Source organism: Rutidosis leptorrhynchoides, chromosome 4, assembly GCF_046630445.1.
Source record: "Rutidosis leptorrhynchoides isolate AG116_Rl617_1_P2 chromosome 4, CSIRO_AGI_Rlap_v1, whole genome shotgun sequence".
Lineage (NCBI taxonomy): Eukaryota > Viridiplantae > Streptophyta > Magnoliopsida > Asterales > Asteraceae > Rutidosis > Rutidosis leptorrhynchoides.
Genome location: NC_092336.1, coordinates 208,603,814 through 208,616,016, shown reverse-complemented (window position 1 = coordinate 208,616,016; position 12,203 = coordinate 208,603,814). Strand labels below are relative to the sequence as shown.

General features: G+C 35.5%; 2 protein-coding genes across 2 annotated transcripts; one reads left to right on the top strand and one right to left on the bottom strand.

The window, feature by feature from the left end:
* The first annotated feature begins 2,293 nt into the window (after positions 1-2,293).
* On the top strand, positions 2,294-5,074 carry LOC139843273 (protein root UVB sensitive 2, chloroplastic-like). Its single transcript, XM_071833347.1, has 10 exons — positions 2,294-2,431; positions 2,514-2,645; positions 2,743-2,831; positions 2,977-3,061; positions 3,145-3,204; positions 3,272-3,365; positions 3,457-3,554; positions 3,638-3,817; positions 3,927-4,049; positions 4,563-5,074. Exons 1-10 carry the CDS (start codon positions 2,411-2,413, stop codon positions 4,974-4,976), a joined length of 1,296 nt encoding a protein of 431 aa, XP_071689448.1. The 5' UTR covers positions 2,294-2,410; the 3' UTR covers positions 4,977-5,074.
* A 2,809-nt stretch (positions 5,075-7,883) lies between these two features.
* LOC139841382 (11S globulin seed storage protein 1-like) lies at positions 7,884-10,932 on the bottom strand. Its single transcript, XM_071831602.1, has 4 exons — positions 10,638-10,932; positions 9,808-10,073; positions 8,719-9,195; positions 7,884-8,279 (listed from the first exon to the last, which is right to left on the bottom strand). Exons 1-4 carry the CDS (start codon positions 10,927-10,929, stop codon positions 7,884-7,886), a joined length of 1,431 nt encoding a protein of 476 aa, XP_071687703.1. The 5' UTR covers positions 10,930-10,932.
* Between the last annotated feature and the right edge of the window lie 1,271 nt (positions 10,933-12,203).

Below are 12,203 nucleotides of genomic sequence, written 5' to 3'. Positions count from 1 at the left end.
GTCTGTGATTCTCTCTAGTTCAGGTTCCAAAGCCCCAATAAGGATATGGTTATAATGGTCCATGATTCATAAATTTGAGCAGAAATAGTTAGCATGAATAGAGCTCGATATGTTTTTCGAAAGAGATAATAATCTCCTAGTCAGGTCTTATGATGGTGTCATTCGAATTCGTGTTAATTGATCCAATGTAGAATTTGTGTTTTTCTTTTCGGAAAACAAAGTTGGTTGTTTTTGTATGTAATGAAAATTGTGAATAGTCATGTAGTTCGTGGTTTTTTCACTTTCAGTCAGTTGTAATTTTCTTGGGCATTTCAAGTATTTGACGATTTGCTTAACGTTCGTTCGTATTTTCGACTACCAGATATGAGAACGAGTGCAGGCAGAATATACTACTCAAGGGGTAATTTGTTGATTGATTGTTTGCTCCCCGGTCAAGTGACCGTGCATACCCAAATCACGATCTAAGAATTGCAGGGTGACCTTATTATCAATCTTCATATTCAAGATGCTTTGGACCCGATTAGTTGTGATGAATTGCGTCCTGAGGGGGGAACAATGTGTGAAGGGCTTATGTATTGTCATTACATATAGAGCTTACATGTGTACTGCCTGATTGCTGAGCTGATGGTGCTAAGAGGATGGAGCTGAGAGGATGAAGCCCAGAGGCTAGATAGTTGAAGGCTTGAGAGTTAAAGACTTGAATGCTTGAGAGTTGAAGGCTTGAAAACTTGAGACTTCCATATCTTGAGTAAAAAGAGAAAGTGTGTGTGTGTGTGTAAGAGAAAGTCTAGAGAGTGAAAGTGGATGATTTTGAATGAATACAAATGAGGTGCAGAACCCCTCTATTTATAGGGAAAATTTGGTTTTGTAAGTAAGACTCGTTGGCTTAAACCATATAAAAGCCCAATAAGTGTGTATATTCATATACATCATTACTTAAAATTATTTATATTTTTTGTATTTTCACAAAAAAAGTAAGTTGTTTTATTTGTATTCAAAAGACCCTTCAGTTTAACCACTTTGTAAGCAATTAACCGGTGGTTAATGAATAACTCATACTTATTGTTACGACGGCGTTTTGGTTGTTTCATTGAATCGTAATGTGTTTTGTCTTCAATTTGTTATTATGTGACGACTCTCTAATGATGCTCTCGGTCCAAGGTGCAAGGATTTATCGGTGATTGATTGTTTTATTAGTTATTTGTTTTTATTTGTTAGATTTATTTTTGTATTGGGAGGTCAGTTCGATAGTTGTGTCGTAGTTTTAATTTGATTGTTACATGTTCAGATAGATTGTTGATCTACTCGAAACATACTAGTTAGAGTCTCTTGTATGTGTAACCTGATTGGTATTCGTATCCTTATATTTATATTTTGAATATTTCAAAAATAAAAAAAATGAAAAAAATGAAAAAGAAAAAAATATTAACCCATGCTCAACTTCATACAAAAGTTATGGGGTGTTGATGGCAAATGTGTTTAGAATTGTAATAGACAAAACACTTATCCTCGAAATTTAGCTTCTTTGCATCAGCTAGCTTCGGAAGTGGGACAATGTTCGCTCATGGATGTTGATGATCGATGGAAGTGGAGTTTATATAAGGATGGGTCGTATAAGGTAGGTAGCACTATGTTATTTTACCTAATTCGAATGCTAAAACTAGGTGGGTCAAGCAATTATCGCGTAAGATTAATGTGTTTATTTGGAGAGTTGCTTGTGATAGAATTTCTACGAGGTTAAATTATTCTATTCGAGGAATTTGGAGATTGATGATATTAGTTGTAATTTATGTAGTCATTGGCTGAATCGTTGAACCATCTTTTGTTTGGGTGTGTTTTAGCTAGAGACGTATTGAGAAAAGTCAAAAATTGGGTCGATGTCGAGTTGCTGCCTGATTTTGATGCTTAGCATGATTGGATTGAGTGGCACGAGTCTTGGTATGCTTCCTCCGATTTTAAAATCAATATCTATGTCATTGTAGCTTCTTTTTTGTGACATATTTGGAGATATCGCAACAACATTTTGTTCGCTTTTCGTTCGATAAAGAAGGATTATTTGTTCGATTCCATTCGTAACTTCTCTTTTAGCTGGCCTTGTAATATAGAAAAATATAAAATTTGTAGGTACGCTTGGCTCTTGATGCCTTTATAATCGTTGTGTTTTCTTACCAATCGCAAAGATTTTATTTATATATAAAAAAAAAATCTTAGTAAAAAAAAACTCAAAACGTCTAACTCCTTTTTTAAGTAGTTACCGTAAAACTTAAGGGAGGGCAAAAGTTGGACTTATTGAAATTCCAGGGTGTTATTTTGACCTACTATAAAGTGCCCACCGGAGTTTGCTACGGTGAATCACTATCCCAATCCTCCCGGCTGCAAAATCTAATCCAAAAGTTTCCGTTATCTGATAATGAACGCCTTGAATTTTCTGGTCCGTCCTTCATTTATCCAAATTCCATCTTTTAACTTCTAATTGTTGTATATTTTACATTTGCTCATATATTTCTATACAGGAAAAGATCAAATTACTGAAAAAAGAACCTGAAATTTCGTCGCCGGAAGTAGTGCCGAAGACCGTGTCATGGACGGAGACCTCCGACACTGTCTCCCGCCACTTCCAATTTCAACCCGACGGCCAACTTTACGTCAGTGTTTTTCACGCCTTGTACCTGTTCGACGAAATGCTACATCCAAAATTTTAGAAATTAGGGATTTTTTATTTTGTTTTGTTTATTGGTGTAGGTGAAAGTGGTTAATGATTCAAGACCAATTATTCATAAAGTGTCTGAGTCTTTTGTGAATACCTTTTTCCCTTCTGGTTATCCATATAGGTGAGTACATACATACATACATACATACATACATACATACACACACACACACACACACACACACACACACACACACACACACACACACACATTTTTATGCTAATTTGTTACTTGTAAAGAGTCTAATTGAAATATCATGTGGCAGTGTTAATGAAGGTTATCTTAGATACACACAATTTCGAGCTTTACAACACTTTTCGAGTGCAGCATTATCTGTTTTATCAACTCAGGTTGTGCTTCTGATACTTGAAATCTATCTACATAATTTAATTTATTTAGAATAATGGGGTTAATTGATGTTACATCTTTGCAGTCACTATTATATGCTGCAGGATTGAGACCAACACCGGCACAAGCAACGGCTGTTAGTTGGGTGAGAACGAGTTCTTAATATGCTAATGATTTGGTTACATTTTATTGATTCAGTTTGTTTCGATCAGATACTTAAGGACGGTATGCAGCATATGGGAAAGCTAATATGTAGCAGTTTAGGTGCAAGAATGGATTCTGAGCCCAAACGTTGGCGGGTTTTTGGTTTGAATCGTTCCAATAAACAATTTTTTTTATTTTTTTTTTTTACATTATCACCGAATTGCTTATTTTTGACCAACCTTTTGATTTGTAGCCGATGTGTTATATGACTTGGGCACTAGTTTGGAAGTTCTTTCCCCGTTATGTCCACAGTTGTTTCTTGAAATGGCTGGACTTGGAAACTTTGCAAAGGTATATCGGCTGTTCGTCATTTATCTTGCAAGATTACATAATTATCTAACGTTTAAAACGATTTTTATGTTGTAAATTGACAGGGAATGGCAACGGTTGCTGCAAGAGCAACAAGATTGCCGATCTATTCTTCATTTGCCAAAGAGGGAAATCTTAGTGACTTATATGCAAAAGGAGAGGCGATTTCGACCGTGTTTAATGTGGTTGGATTGGGTGCTGGGATTCAGTTACTTTCTACAGTTTGTACATCAATGCAAGGAAAGGTACACTTTGTTTTCACTTTTCATGTCTTTGTATGTCTTGCTAGCAAATTATAAGTTATTTGACATATTCGCATAAGGTTTGGGTATTCTAATTTGTTTTCTGTGGCAGATGATTGTTGGATCTTTGCTTTCGGTAGTACATGTTTACAGTACCTATGAAGAAATGCGAGCTGCTCCTATTAACACGCTTAATCCACAGCGAACTGCAATGATTATAGAAGATTTCTTAAAGGTTGGTATAGCGAATGATATTCAGGCTTTGCTAATTACTTACCCTATATCTATATCATTGAACTTGATTAGTCTATGTTCAGTAGAGTTGCAACCATGACGTAGGTTGATAAAAATGCTTGATTTTTAACTCATTAAATATACCTCTCAATAATGACAAATTAGAGGGATTTGTGGACTGAAATGCTTGATAGAAATGATAATTAACCGAAGAAAGTAAATTTATTTGATAAATGATGATCCTTTATAACTACTATAATAATTAAGATGATGATTGGTGGCCTAAGATCTTATCAAAATCGCCCAGGTTGTCTAGAATAAAACATGAGCCGTAGTTGTAATAGGATTTAATTTGGTGCTAAATTTGACATCGATGCCAATTAAGTATCAAAAGTTCATAAAGGTAACTAACATGAGATATAATAATGACCGATGTTACCACTAAATATATGTATGATATAAGCAAATATCAATAGGTTGGTCGGTTTGATTTGACCCGAACTTTATTGTTCAGACAGGAAAGGTATCAAGTCCTGCAGACCTGAGATACAGAGAAGATCTTCTTTTTCCGGGGAGAGTAATAAAAGAAGCTGGAAATGTCAAAGTGGGACGACAATTGCACAAGGCTATGAAGCCTTCAAGGTTTAAACAACTTAAAGAAATATTTCCAGACGAGAAATTTATTTTGAATTTTGGAAACAAATCGACCGATATGGTATTAGAGCAGAATGCTAGCGGTGAAGACGCGTTACGAGGCTGGCTGGTGGCGGCGTATGTGTTTCCGGCAGTTAACCTGGATGTTGAAATGTTAGAAGAGGCGTATGAAAAGATGAATACAGTGATGCCTATGTTGCAGTCTGAATTACAGTCGAAAGGATGGCATACTGATCGTTTTCTAGATGGAACAGGTAGCCGTTATGGCTTGTAGATTTTGATTCTTAATACACGGTTTTTGTTGTAGCTAGGCTTATATGTATATGAATATCTTAGGCTAAATTTTAATTATGAATTTCGGTTTAAATGGTAGTTGACACTAGTTAGAGTGCAGGGGCCATTGGGTTCTAAGACCATCTTTAACCCTCTCGGGTGTGTAGGCGTGTTGTTGGGTGGGGGTGGGGTGCTTGATGGGCGTGCTGGTAAACTGTTAGATAATGGGTGACGTGATGAGTGGCGTATTGCTGGTAGGGGTGGGTATTTTTAATTTCTTTTTCATTTTTCTTTCATTTTTATTGATTTTAATTTATTTTGTTTAATTACTTATATTATTATTATTATTATTATTTTGTAAATTATAAAAAACAAATAAATTTAATAAAACATACTAAAATTAAAATAATACGATTACATAAGTTCTAAAAAAAATACAATAATAAAAAAAACCAACTTACTTTATTTTTAAAAAGTCCTAAAATTTTAAAAATACAATAAAATATAAATATTAAAGCTATTCGTCGCCGTCGTCATCCGACAATTGAATTAAGTCGTCGTACTCTGCGAGCAAGGTCTTCTTCATCTTCAAGCAATGTTTCTTTTCCTTCGGGTTCCTTATGTTTGCGATGTCCAAGGACGAAATTTATTTTGTGGCTTCGAGTGCGGCTTTCATACGTTCCACCTTGTTGATTGTGTCCATTTGTTCAAGCTTTTTCTTTGCAACTTCGGTCTTTTACGCGTTAACCGATTCAAATAACTCCTCAAATTTTGAAGAGTTTGTAGAACAAGAGCTTTGTGATGCATCGGAAGATGCGAAAGTCTTAGCCGCTTTCTTTGCTCGATTCCTTCCAATGGGCCTTTCAATCGGATCATCATCTAAAAGCACATTATCATGACGGTCATCAGTGATATCAATCGTTTGGACTGTGTACTCCTCATCTTCTCCGCGCACACCTTCACCATAAACAGTTCCACCAATCGCAGCAGGCTCAAGCCACTTCGGTTTATCTTTCAAAAACTCCCATGCATCTTTAAACGCCCAAGTTTTCAACTCAGTGTTACAATACGCTTTTACTGCAACCTCACAAAAGCATTTTTCAGTTTTTCCACTACACCTTGAATTGCGTTTTTTGACCTCATAATAGCCTTGAAAAGCTTTGCACCCCCACTCCACATAATGCCAGTTTCCCGATAACGCATCTTCATTTCGATACCATCCTTCTTCGTTATTGTTGAATTTGCTCATAAAGGTACCCCACAATGATGCATATTTTCATAGACTTTACGACAATCGGATTCTCGGACGCATCAAGCCAACATTTCGCCAACCAAACCTCTTCGGCCGATGTCCAAATTTTTTTTTGACACGGTTCACGTGCCTTTTGTTTGTCTTTACGTTGGTGACTTCTTCTTCTCCTCGCATCACCGCCTTGTTCGGGTTCGGGTTCTACTTCGGGTTGTGATTCAGTTTATACTTGTGTTTGTGAATGAAAACGTGGATGTGGGGATAACCCGAGTTCTCTTTGAATTTTTTGTAATTTTTGTAATTGTTGTAGTTGATGGATTTGTTGTTCAACTTCTTGTGGGTTCATATTCATATTGAACGAGCTAGTTGTATAATTGGCAAAACAAAGTCCAGGTCGGGATTGGTTTGAAGATGACGAACCTGGTGTTGTCGGCTCGCCGCTGCCAGTTAAAATGTTGTTAAACACCGACCACTCGTTCGGGTTTGACATTGTTAATAATTTTGTGAGATAAAGTATTTGAAAATGAATATGAGATGAAGTGTTTGAGTTGTGAAAAAGTGTATATGTTTGAAGTGTATATATAGAGGAGTGTTTAATTAATTTTATTTAATTTATTTATTTTGAGTCAACACCAAACGTATCCGTTATATTTGAATTGGCCAATAATATTCGAACACGTCATGTGGCACGCTGGTAAACTGAACCTTGTTGGGAATGAGCACGCCTAGGACTCTACCCTCCAACATGCCGCGTTAGCCACGTGTTGGAGGCGTGTTCCTTGCACATTGCTGGTACCACGTGAACGTTAGAGAAGGTCTAACCATTTTGTAGCTTAAGATTTGCCATTGACCTCTGATTGGGCCTTCTCTTTCCTAAAAGAGTCTGCTCCTAAAATTCTACATGAATGATGTATCACTTTTAAGACTAGAGAGATAATTGTTCATTGTTAAGAGGATACAACAGTGATTACGCTATCGTCAATGTAACTAATTTAACCAAGGTTGCAAAAATTGCTACTCGGTCTGTCGGGACTTTTGACCATGTTTTACTTTGACCGATTTTAACTAAGACTTTAATCATGAGTTTTCGCCGAGTTGTAACCAATTTTCCGAGCAATCCCGGGTTTTGACCGAATTTGACCGGGTTTTGACCGAGTTGGGCTGAGTTTGACTGAGTACTTTCCGAGTACTTCCGAGTTGCAATATCGAATACTCATTGAGTAATTCCTAGTTCTGCAACACCGGGTTTAACACATCCCTATCGACCAGAGCTATACTCTCAAACTCAATTTTAGCTTTCCTAGAAGATATTAAACATGTACATGAGTTGGAATTTTTTTTAATCGCCAGAGTTAACTTATTTCAAACTTAGAAGCTTCAATTCTCACAGCTTTTTGTACTTGAAAAGCAAGTAAAATTTAATCTTCATCTAGTTATATATAACAATTTTAAAACTGCAAAAGTGAAGTAATCCATTTTGCAATATGACAACACACATGTACATAACAAAAGGGTCATAGATTATCTTATTTATTCGAACAAGCAACATCACGAAACAAACATCTCTTCCTTATTTATCTTGTAGTTATGAAGTCGATAATAATCAACCACATATTACACTTTTTATTCTTAAGAAACTCGAACCAACTACGTACGAGCTTACTCCATCTTCCTACCATATGACGACATTGATTGTGGGCTAAACAACACAGTTTCTTCTCTACTGTACTTAAGTCTTTGTGCTTCTTCCCTCGACATCTGGTACGCGTTTGAGATTACGTCCACAGGCAACGCCCTCATGGCTGAGTTCTTTCCAGCCAACGTGTTGATCATTGCGTTGTCGTTGGTTCTAAATTTAATAAACTTGCACCCTTGTTGACCAGCTTGTTTCACTACAGCGAAGTTTTGTGGGACCACCACGAGCTGTCGTTCACGGAGTTGGTCGTTGAACACTTCTTCACCCTGGTCGTTTACTATCTGTAACCTCATGTTACCACTTGTCACGTAGATGATGTTGTGAGCGTTCATTGTCCACAGTGGTGCTACTATTGCATTCTGCAACGATTATTAACAATTTTAGTCCAATTATCGATTCAAAAAATATCGTAATATATATACATACCTACTATGGTAAGCCTCTAGATCTATAATCCCGTAAATTAATATCCCTGCCATAAAAATTGTCCCCCCAACAATTTTTTTTCTAATTTATGATATGTTACTAAAATGTCTATTTAATTCATATAATAAGTTAGTTATAAATAATTCTAATTCTAATTCTAATAAGTTGGAAGTTGTTATAATTAAGTTATGCCAAGTGTTCTCATTTATTAATTCTTATCTAATTCTTAATTTCCATTTATTAAAATGACAGAATTGTAATTTCATTGCTTTTCAGTATTATTTTAAAGAAACAATTATTTTAAAAGATATATAAATAGTAATGTGAACATTTTTTTTTGAAACGGAGAGAATAATAATTTGAATATATTACCTCGTAGAGGACACCGCGCTCGGCGCTAAGTTTCAAAAACTGCAGAATGGGGAACTTGAAGCTGTTGAGGTTTGTGCACCTTCCAGCTTGTGGGTTATAGATATCGGCTTTCGAAGGTTCATCGATGTTCTCTCGGAGCTTCATGGAGCAGATAGTTTCCTCGAACCCATTGGCTGCACCACGTCCCGAACGCCCCTCTTGTTGTTGTCCTTCACGGCTTGTTGGACTGACAACCTGAAGACCTCTTTCAACCATGACAATGTGTCCTCTCTGGTCCTCTTCACATCGGAGCATCTCGGCTGTTTCTCGGTCAACATTAAAGGCTTCGGCAATGATCTCGACATCGAATCCTTGGAAAATGTTGTTGGAACCCTTTTGTTGCGCAATGCCTTGTTGACGTCTTCTTCCCCATGATCTTGGTCTTCCTTGAAATTGTTGTTGTTGTGAGTTTCCAGAGTTTCCGGCAAGGAAGAATCTCTACACAAAAAAAACTTAAAAGTTAGTCTTGAACATTGTCAGTGGAAATTAACAATTAATCATAACAAATTACATTACACCTCCTAACAAAAAACAAGTAGTTTAAGAGATGTTATCTTTTATAGTTTAATCATTTACTTTTTACATATCTTTATGTTTTGCATGATGTAAGAGTATAAAAAAAAAAATTTAAAACATAATTTTAAGTATATTTAAAAGTTGACAATTAATTTGATTAATTTGAAAAATCTCAAAAGCAATGACACTCAAAAAGTAATACTGGAATATTAATAAGAGGCGGATAAAATATTAAAATATAATTGTCAAATCTAAATTTTCTACTACGAGTATCTGACAATAGCTAGGCCTGGTTTACTTTCAATAAGGGATGTGAACACATTTTTAATAGATCCACCACCACTATATGATGCCATTTTCCAAAATTACCCTCTTATAAATTATGTGAAAAAATTTGTATAAGACATAATTTAAGAGTATGTTAGTGAATTTGTGTATATAATAACCGTCAGGTTTTTTTTAGTCGGATGGTGTACCATTCATCAGCAACGTTGTGTTCTTTTGTCTTATTTATATATTAATATAACTGCTTACTTGGTGTTCATTGCCAAGTTGGTTTTGAGCATTGGTGCTATCAAGTAAAGCAACAATAACAAGTTCATCTTGTCCATCATTGTAAAGCCAATGTGCAGCTCCGGTGGGGATTGCCACCATATCGCCCTGAATGAAATGGTGAATCTTCTGGTGGCGATCCTCCATTGGACTACCTCCTTGACGTCGTCCTTGGAATTGTTGTAGTTGTTGTGGTTCTTCAAATGTCTCTGGGCAACCAGGTAACATCACTCCTTGAATACCCCTTCCTATATCACAAACACAAAATGATTATCACTTAATTATAAGACTTTTATGTTCATATACTAACTAATTATACCATCCAAATACATGAATATATATATAATGGTTAAACAACCTGATGCACAAATATAAAATAAGCAGTTTAAGAAATATTATTAGTAGTTTTTGTTTATTTTAAAATGTTATTCCTTACTTTTAACTTATATTATTGTACTATTAAATGCATACATTCATTATTTAAGACTATAACTCAATAAGTGAACTTTACCTGTTTATTTTAACTAATGGAAAAGAACAATCAATTTGTGTTATATTGGGACGAAAAGAGTAGTACACAAGATGCGTAATAATAACACATAGTATATCAAAACTTGTGCATGGCATGCATGATGCATTGCTATAAAAAACCAATCCATATTTAAATGATTCATGATTGTAATATACATTTGATAATTGGGTGGCTTGTTTGCTGGCAACCTTTTTCAGTATTAAAAATAATACTGTATTTGATTGGTCTTTAAATATATATAGTACGTAGTAATAGTTTGTGAATCTATAATGTAAGGTACCTTGTTCAACATAGAAAAGGATGGGAGTGTTTGTGTAGGACGGCAAAAGAAGTCCTTGAGGTTGAATGGTATGACGAATTATCTCAACACCGGCACACTGTAACTGTTGTTCATTGTGATCAAAGAACTCAGTGAAACCAGCTTGTGATTCAACTCGTTCAACCGGTTCAAGAGCATCAAGTCTTTGAATCATACACTCACTGTTCTGTTGGAACAATGGATGCTGATACTGGCGAGCAAGGCATCCATGGATGAGTAGCAAGAAGCTCAAAGAGAGAAAGAGTTTAGCCATGTTGGTTACTGATAGTGCGTATGATCGATAGGATGGTATGGTGCATCATGGTGGAATTTAAAGAAGTTGAAGGTGGCTAAGTGGTTGACACATAAGGTGATGGTGTCAGGCAAAATGGAGCCAAGTTGCAGCTTGCATGGCATGGGGATTGACACATAATTAAGGTGACTTGTAACTTTGTAAGGTTTTGTGGTTTTTTACATACAATGAGCGGCAACTTGTGTGTGCATGTATCTGTCGTTTAGTTGCATGAGACATGCGTCTGGTTTTTGTTGTACTTTGGATGATCATTTAATTTATATACATGTTGTCGTTGATTATTAATATTAATGTTATTTACTGTAGTATCTTAACGATGAAAGCGTGATTCCATTTTATAGATATTTGGATATTTTACTAATTTTCTTGACGGGAGCTCAAATGAGAATTTAACATTTACAAAGGAATTGGTATTCATATATCTGGCTAGTAAGGAATATACAAAACTGAATACTACAAGAACGTAATCGGCTGCCCATTCCATTCACAATATATACATCTATGTATACCTATTACCTATAACTAAGGTTGGAGAATTCGGATCTCGGGAAGATCTCGTTTGGACTTTTTTAGAGAGATCTCGACATCTCGAAATAATCTCGGGGAGATCTCGGACGTTGAGTACGTTGACTTTATAGTTTTTTTTATAATAAAAATATACATAAAAACATAAATATATGTATATTTATATACGTTTTTACGAGATTTTACAAAAATATCGGAGAAATGAGCGAGAAAATCTTAGAAATTATGAATTTTACAAGAAAATCTTACAAATTAGCAAGAAAATCTGAGAAATCGTGACTTTGACTAAGTTTGACCCCGTTGACCGAGAAATCTCGAGAGATGAACATCTCGTCTCGGTTGCCTTCTAAAACACTGACTATAACGAGGAGACAAAATAGGAATAGAAATCCATTTCCAATTATATAAGATATATTCTTAGATCAAATAGTTAAATACTATGTATATAATCATAATCAATATAATATCATTTGCTAAGATCATTCTCAACCATGTCATATTTCCTCACCAGAATTGACTGTCACATCAGCGACATATCAGGACTTCCTTACAAGCACTAACTCATGACTAAATCACTCTCAACCATGACGTATTTTCTTTCCAGAACTTACAGTTGGGACCCACTATTATTTAACTAATCGAATGTAAAAATGTTAAAGAAAAAAGGACCACTAATGCTTCTTAAACATCCATCCTTTGTCAATAGAGCC